This window comes from Otolemur garnettii, unplaced genomic scaffold (assembly GCF_000181295.1).
Source record: "Otolemur garnettii isolate 467f Iridium unplaced genomic scaffold, OtoGar3 scaffold00062, whole genome shotgun sequence".
In the NCBI taxonomy this organism is placed as follows: domain Eukaryota; kingdom Metazoa; phylum Chordata; class Mammalia; order Primates; family Galagidae; genus Otolemur; species Otolemur garnettii.
Genome location: NW_003852457.1, coordinates 8,784,271 through 8,792,497, shown reverse-complemented (window position 1 = coordinate 8,792,497; position 8,227 = coordinate 8,784,271). Strand labels below are relative to the sequence as shown.

Sequence of the window (8,227 nt, the reverse complement as noted above, 5' to 3'; positions counted from 1 at the left end):
AAACCCGCCACCTTAGGTGTACGTGGCTGGCGCCTTAGCCGGTTGAGCTATAGGCGCCGAGCCAGTTGGCTATTTTTTTGTTGTAGTTTTCACTGTTGTTTAGCAGGCCAGGGCAACACCAGTGTATATGGCTTGTGCCCTAACAACTGAGCATGGGTGATGAGCCTTAAAATTAGATTTCATCAGTGAGAACTAGAAATAGTGGTTCTGATAGATAAGTTTATAGTAAAATTTCTAGTTTCTTATCTCTCACAAGTCAATTTAAATTGGTAGTACCATTAAATTTACTACTAAGTTAAATAGTAAATAATAACTTATTTCTTAATAAATCTCAGGTCTTAAAGAAAAATAAAAATGTCAAAATAACAAAATGCTTTTCTTTCCCTTTTTTTTTTTTAAGTTTAGAAGAAAATTTATACTGACTTGTTTATGACTACTGGATCTCCTGACATGCTGGAGAGGGAATTGACTTTGGGATTGATCAGAAAGAGGATGATGACTAGAGGGACCAGGCAAGCAACATGTGAGGAGGGCTCAGCCAGGAGAGAGATGCGTGTGGAGGCTGATTCCAGGAAGGTGAGACAGCACCAAGCAGGTATTTGGTATGTGGCTAAAGCCTAGCTCTGACCACACAATCATTTGCCTCTGCTAAGTCCAGGAACTCCCAGGTGCAACTCTCTACTTTAGCATGGACCAGGCAACTTCTTACGATGATTGGAGTGGGTTACGTGGGGACTGCACAATGTGGCAACCACTGATCCCTTACAAGGTGCCTAATATGCTGGAGGAACTGTGTGCTTAAGGCCCACATAGAGCCTGATCTGGCCAGCGACCACAGCACCACAGCTCTCATCCACTGTCCCTCAAGTGGCAGGGGTGGGTGCGCTGGTGGCCATGAGACCCCTCAGGAGGTCCACCTATGTTTGCAGAGGCTTACCTCCCCAGGCCCCTCTGCTTCCTCCCTGTGCTTAGGGAGTAGGGTCAGGCCTCTGTCGGCCCAGCAGCCAGCCACAGCTTGCAAACATGTTTAGCATCTGGTTTTTACTGCACAGTTCTGGGGGTTACTTCCTATAACAAGTATGTGTACAGATGACTTTTCCATTTGTAGCAGGTATATAACATTTCCTTTTATGTGTTTACAGAAATAATGGCAATGCAGGTACACAGACGAGCAGACATCAGATACCTCAGTACTCCAATGATCAGCCTCTGAGAAACAACATGCAGAAGAACTTCCCTAACAAAACGAGTTCCCACCACCCAGCCTCCAGAGACTGCTGAGGAGTAGGACTGTCATGAGCACTTTCTCTGGAAGACTGACAGGAAGTCAGCTTTTCAGTCTTCTTTGGGGACAGACTCTCTCCATACTAAGCTCATGAAAGCTAAGCAAGAAGGTATGTGTGGAAACAGGAAATTAAGATCTCTAAAATGCTATGAACAGCTGTAAGACAATTCTCAAATGCATGATCAAAGGGTTACTGGATATGAATAAAACAAAACAGAAAGGTGAAGCTAAATTTGCAAAATACACTTTGAACTGCATCACACAACAAGGCACCATCATACACTTACAACCTCCAGTGACATACATGTGTTTATGCTTTTCCTTTTTTTTTTTAGAGACAGAGTCACACTTTGTCGCCCTTGGTAGAATGCCATAGCATCACAGCTCACAGCAACCTCCAGCTCTTGGGCTTATGTAATGTTCTTGCCTCAGCCTCCCGAGTAGCTGGGACTACAGGTGCCCGCCATAACACCTGGCTATTTTTTTGTTGCAGTTTGGCCGGGGCTGAGTTTGAACCCACCACGCTCAGTATATGGGGCTGGTGCTCTACTCACTGAGCCACAGGCACTGCCTGTTATGCGTTTCTGGGACTCACCGGTGTCAACTTGCCCACAGCTTTGATCTGTGCGGGGGGCTGAGCCTGGCCCTGGATCTGTGGAACCTGCACCTGGGAAGGCGGCGGCGGCGGCTGCTGCTGCTGCTGCTGCTGCTGCTGTTGCTGCTGCTGCTGCTGTTGCTGTTGCTGCTGCCTCAGGAGCTGGAAGTGAGCAGGGCTGAGGGCTTTTCCTGGAAGCTGAACTCCTGTACCTGAGGAGAGTTTTGTTTGTTAGGACTGGACGGTAACATATGGTTCCACCTCCCAATCCTCACTTTTCCTCAGACGACCACCAGAAGCTGCCATTTCAACAAGTACCAAGCCTGCCTTTACCTTGGGACACCTGGGGCACCAAAGACCGTGCTGGAGTCTGTACTGGGGTCAGGCTGGTGGTGGCCACAGCTGAGGCTGTCACAGATGTGACAGCTCGAACACCCTGTGTGGTTGCCATGGACACCAAGTCGGTAGCTGCTGTGGCTGGAGAGCCGACTGCCCGAGGCTGGGGCTGGCTATGAGCCACTGGGGCAGGGGCAGAGGCTCCAGGTGTCTAGAAGGGAAACAGAGGGAATCACCAATTATTCCACCTGCACCCCAGGCCTTCTCACAGGCAGAGTAAGACAGAAAAGCACCCTAACTCCAAAGTCGAGGGAGGAGAACAAAGGGCAGCTCTCAGGGCTATCACAAAGTTCTGCAAGAGTACTGGTCTCCTGGGTAAACTCAAGAGCTCCTACCCATCTCCTCCCTCACACCTTGTCCCAAGGAACAGTAAGAAATTCTCCACTACCTCCAGAAGCACATGCTTACCCCAAAACACCCATGCCTCTCCGCCACAACCCCCAGTTTGTTCAGAGCTGCAGCCCTAAATGTGATCTTGTACATAGGGTCTTTATCATCTTAACTTCAATTGCCAAAAACTTAGAGCATCCTCATGGCCCCCCACATCCCACACTCTGGCCAGGGGTAAGGGCAGTAGCCCACGTGTCTCAGACCCTGCTCCACCATCCCAAGTCCTATAACAAGTTGGAAGAGAAAGCCTAATACTGACTCCACACCTCTGAAATTTCCTAAAATGTTCATTTACCCCCTTGATTCATACATGCATAACATGTGTTCTATTTTCTTGGATTGTTTAGTGTGCTTTTGCCTTTTTTTTTTTTTTAGACAGGTCTCACTCCATTGCCCTAGGCTGGAGTACAGTGGTACAATCACAGCTCACTTCTTTTTATTGCATGCTACTCATTATGTTTAAAAATTATTTGTGGAGATTCTCAGAAGTCAAAGATTCTCCAGCTGCCCAGAACACTACCAATCCAGGTCTACTTCACTTGAATTGAGGGGTTTTGGGGAACATTATCAATTTGGGCAGCAAAGTGACAGCAGAGCTGACTTGTGGTTTCAACTTTTCAGGGACAGTCCCTTGCCAACCTTCATTTTAACCTTTGAAGGCAAAAGGAAGATGGTATTTACTTCTGGCTCACTATTGCATGAACGTTTCAGGCTTTTGGGGCCCTCACTCAATGTACCAATTGCATTTTAAATTTTCCACCTAGGCAAGGCTTGGACTTGAACTTGAATCCTCATGTCCCACAAGTTGAAATTTATTTTCAAGGTAAATACAGCTTTGATGCATCCTGTTTATCTCTCTCAGTTTCTTTTTTCCCTTAGATTTTGGCCTGATAACTGTTCTTTTGCCAAGTGCTTTAAACTTTTAAGATGATTTTTAAAAGACTTTTTTTTTGCAGTTTTTGGCTGGGGCTGGGTGTGAACCCACCACCTCCAGCATATGGAGCTGACACCCTACTCCTTTGAGCCACAGGCATTGCCCTGATTTTAAAATTTTTTTACCCAGCTCGGTGCCTGTGGCTCAAATGGCTAAGGCACCAGCCACATACACCTGAGCTGGTGGGTTCGAATCCAGCCTGGGCCTGCCAAACAACAATGATGGCTGCAACCAAAAAAGAGACAGGCGTTGTGGTGGGAGCCTGTAATCCCAACTACTTGGGAGATGGAGGCAGAAGACTCGCTTGAGCCCATGAGTTGGAGGTTGCTGTGAGCTGTGATGCCAGAGCACTCTACCCAGGGTGACAGCTTTGAGGCTCTGTCTCAAAAAAAAAAAAAAAAAATTTTTTTTTATCCACTAATTTTAGCTCATTTTAAAGGTGGTATAAAAGTAATTTAACTCATTTTATTAGAAACAAGTCTTTTTTTTTTTTTTTTTTTTTTGAGACAGAGTCTCACTTTGTTGCCTTCGGTAGTGTGCCATGAAGTCGTAGCTCACAGCAACCTCGAACTCTTGGACTCAAGTGATCTTTTTCCCTCAGCCTCCCAAGTAGCTGGGACTACAGGCGCCCACCACATCACCGAGCTATTTTTAGAGACAAGGTCTTGCTCTGGCTCAGGCTGAGAAATGGAAGTTTTTTTCTGAGTATTGAAATAGTTTTTTCTGGGTGGTGCCTATGGCTCAGTGAGTAGGGCGCCGGCCCCATAAATGGAGGATGGTGGGTTCGAACCCAGCCCCAGCCAAACTGCAACAACAACAAAAAAAATAGCTGGACATTATGGCGGGCACCTGTAGTCCCAGCTACTCCGAAGGCTGAGGCAAGAGAATCTCGCCTAAGCCCAAGAGCTGGAGGTTGTGAGCTTTGACGCTACAGCACTCTACTGAGGGTGACAAAGTGAGACTCTGTCTCTAAAAAAGAAATAGTTTTCTCCCAAGTCTTTTCCGCTTGAATCAAACCTACATATATAATATCACGCCTCTGTACAAAGACCACTGCCTAGGGCATAAATCCATATTCTCTAGCTCAACACAATCTAACCTCAAAGTTACAGAGTGCCAAGCACATAGCAGCCACCTGTTCTGTGCTCCATTCAGCAGAGTGGCTTTCTGTTCTCTATATGAAGTCACTTCCTAGCTCTGACCTTTGTTCACACTATTTGTCCTACCCTTTTGTGGATCCTTTTGAAGCCTATTGTTACCTTCTCTAGAAAGCTCCCCCTAACTCAGTGGTTCTTAACCTTCCTAATGCCATGACTCTTTAATGAATAGTTCCTGTGGGTTGTGACCCACAGGTTGAGAACCACTGCCTTAACTCCACCAGCAGCCCACCATGTTATAGCAACACCTCTCTCCATTCCAGCCACAAAGCTATGAGAAACTCATGAAAGCCGCCACATCTTTGGCTCATAGTTATATGCCCATAGCACAGGGGAAACACCCTGTCCGTGTACAGTCATTCAGAAAATCTATAGTGGGCTCGGTGCCTGTAGCTCAGCAGCTAGGGCACCAACCACCTACACCGGAGCTGGCAGGTTCAAATCCAACCTGGGCCTGCCAAACAACAACAGCTACAACCAAAAAATAAATAAATAAATGGCTGGCCATTGTGGCAGGCGCCTGGAGTCCCATTTACTTGGGAGACTGAGGTAAGAGAATCGCTTAAGCCCAAGAGTTTAAAGTTGCTGTGAGCTATAATACCACAGCACTCTAACCAGGGTGACATAGTGAGACTCTGTCTCAAAATAAATAAATAAATAAATAAATAAAATCTATAGTGAACGAATTACTTTGTATTTTAAATATCACAAATAAATATGTCTTTTTCAAAATAAAACCTTAAAAGTGGTGATCTTGGCTTCCTACACTCATAGAAACAGTAGTGTTGGTCATACAGAATGCTCTCAATGGCATGAGTGTAACAGTTTTTGTTATTTATTCAGATGACTAAGCCTAAAATGGTTTGTTGCAAAGCAGAAAGAAAAATAAATGAAATAACGTAAAGTCACATAATAGAAAAACTTTAAATACATGTATTTTTTAATTGCTTGGAGAGTTTTAATTTTTTAAGTCAGATTTACTTATTAATTTACATAGAGTAAAACTTGCCTGTTTTAGGCATTCAGTACTATGCATTTTGCCAAACACGTATATGACTGAAAGTAACGCCACATTCCGGATACAGAATAGCCATCACTCCTCAGTTACCTCCTTGTAGTCAAACCTCTCTCTCACCTCTAGTACCTTGTGATCACTTAATCTGTTTTTATTTATTTATTTTTTAGACAGAGTTTTATTCTTTTGCCCCAGGTACAGTGCCACAGCATCATAGCTCACAGCAACCTCAAACTCCTGGACTTAAGTGATCCTCTTCCCTCAGCCTCTGGAGTAGCTGGGACTATAGGCACCTGCCACCATACTTGGCTGATTTTTCTATTTATAATAGAGATAGGGTCTCACTCTTGCTCAGGCTGGTCTTGAATTCCTGAGCTCAGGCAATCTACCCACCTTAGCCTCCCAGAGTGCTAGGATTACAGGTGTGAGTCACCCCACCTAGCCTACTTATCTGTTTTCTGTCCCTATAGTTTTGCTTTTCTTTTATAATGTTATTTAAATGGATCATATAACATATGAACCCTTTGAAACTCTGTTCACTTAGCAGCAAAATGTACCTGAGATTCCTTCATGCTAATGTATTTCAGGGGTCCATTCTTGCATATTGCTGGGTAGTGCCAGATTGTACAGATGTACTACCATTTTTTTTTTTTTTTTTTTTTTTTTTGAGACGGAGCCTCAAGCTATCCCCCTGGGTAGAGTGCCATGGCATCACACTCACAGCAACCTCCAACTCCTGGGCTCAAGCAAGTCTCCTGCCTCAGCCTCCCAAGTAGCTGGGACCACAGGCGCCCGCCACAACGCCTGGCCATTTTTTGGTTGCAGCCATCATTGTTGTTTGGTGGGCCCAGGCTGGGGATTTGAACCTGCCACCTTAGGTGTATGTGGCTGGCGCCCTAGCCGCTTGAGCCACAGGCGCCAAGCCAGATGTACTACCATTTACCAGTCCATTCACCAGCTAAAGGACATTGGGTTGTTTCCCTTTTTAGCAATTATAAATGAAGCCACTATAAACATTTGTATTCAGATTCTTTGTGTAAATCTGTATTTCCTTTTCTCTGTAGGAAGTAACTAGCAGAACTGCTAAACTATACTATAAGTTTATGTTTAATTTACAAAAGATGACAGAACTGTTTTCCAAAGTGACTAAGATTCTGCATTCCCACCAGCAACGTTAGAGAGCTCCAACCACTCTGCATCCTCATCAGCATCTGACATTGTCAGGATTTTGTGTTTTTTAAAGCTCTCCTCTGTGAGAGCATTATTCTGTGTGAGTACTAGGAGGGGAGGATCAACTTGAGAACTCATGACACTAAGGATGAAGAGCAGGGCACCAGGCAGAGATGGGAGAAACAAAATATCCTCACATGTGCACAGCTAAGTATCACTGCATCTCCCTAATAAATAATGAGGAGTACATTTTCGTGTATTTTTTTTTCTTTTTTTGAGACAGAATCTTATTTTGTTGCCCTTGGTAGAGTGCTGTGGCATCACAGCTCACTGCAACCTCAGACTCTCGGGCTTAAGTGATTCTCTTGCCTTAGCCTCCCAAGTAGCTGGGACTACAGGTGCCTGCCACAACGCCCACCCAGCTATTTCTTGGTTGTAGTTGTCATTGTTGTTTGGCAGGCCTAGGCTGGATTCGAACCTGCCAGTTCCGATGTACACAGCTGGTGCCCTAGCCGCTCAACTATAGGCATGGAGCCTTTCGTGTATTTCTTATTCATCGATCTTCTGCCCATGTCTTAAATTTTTCTTATTGTTGAAGAATTTTTATATAATTTGAGCACCAGTCCTTTATTAGGTGTATTTTGAAAATATTTTCTACCAGTCTGTGGTTTTTTTTTTTTTTTTTTGGAGACAGAGTCTCATTTTATCACCCTGGGTAGAGTACTGCAGCATCATAGCTCACAGCAACCTCAGTCTCTTGGGCTCAACTGATCCTCTTGCCTCAGCCTCCCAAGTAGCTGGACAGGCACTCACCACAACAACTAGTTATTTTTAGAGACAGGGTCTCACTCCTGCTTAGGTTGGTCTCAAACTCCTGAGCTTAGGTAATTCACCTATCTCGGCCTCCTAGAGTGCTAGGATTATAGGCATGAGCCACCACACCTGGCCTGCTTTTCATTTTCTTAATATTTTTCAAGGAGTATAAATTCTTAATTTTGATGAAGTCCAATTTATTAATTTTTTTTCATGATTCATAGACTTTTGGTATCCTAAGAAATGTTTAGTTATAATCAAGGCAGAAAGATTTTCTCCTATGCTTTCTTCTAGAAATGTTACTGTTTGTATTTCAAGTTTACAGTTTTTGGCTTTACATGAAGGTCTTCCATCTATTTTGAGTGACTTTTTATATATGGTATAAGTTATAGGTCTAGGGGCTTGGCGCCTATAGCTCAACCGGCTAAGGCACCAGCCACGTACACCTAAGGTGGCGGGTTCGAATCCCCAG

At 44.5% G+C, this 8,227-nt stretch overlaps 1 protein-coding gene across 1 annotated transcript in view; it reads right to left on the bottom strand.

Moving 5' to 3' along the window:
* The window catches only part of EP400 (E1A binding protein p400), a 132,272-nt gene that overhangs the window by 17,130 nt on the left and 106,915 nt on the right, over positions 1-8,227 (bottom strand). Inside the window, exons 46-47 of the mRNA XM_023514943.1 lie at positions 2,214-2,427; positions 1,881-2,092 (exon numbers count right to left, since the gene is read on the bottom strand). Coding sequence (XP_023370711.1) covers positions 1,881-2,092; positions 2,214-2,427 — 426 coding nt within the window. The remainder of the gene's footprint in view (positions 1-1,880; positions 2,093-2,213; positions 2,428-8,227) is intronic.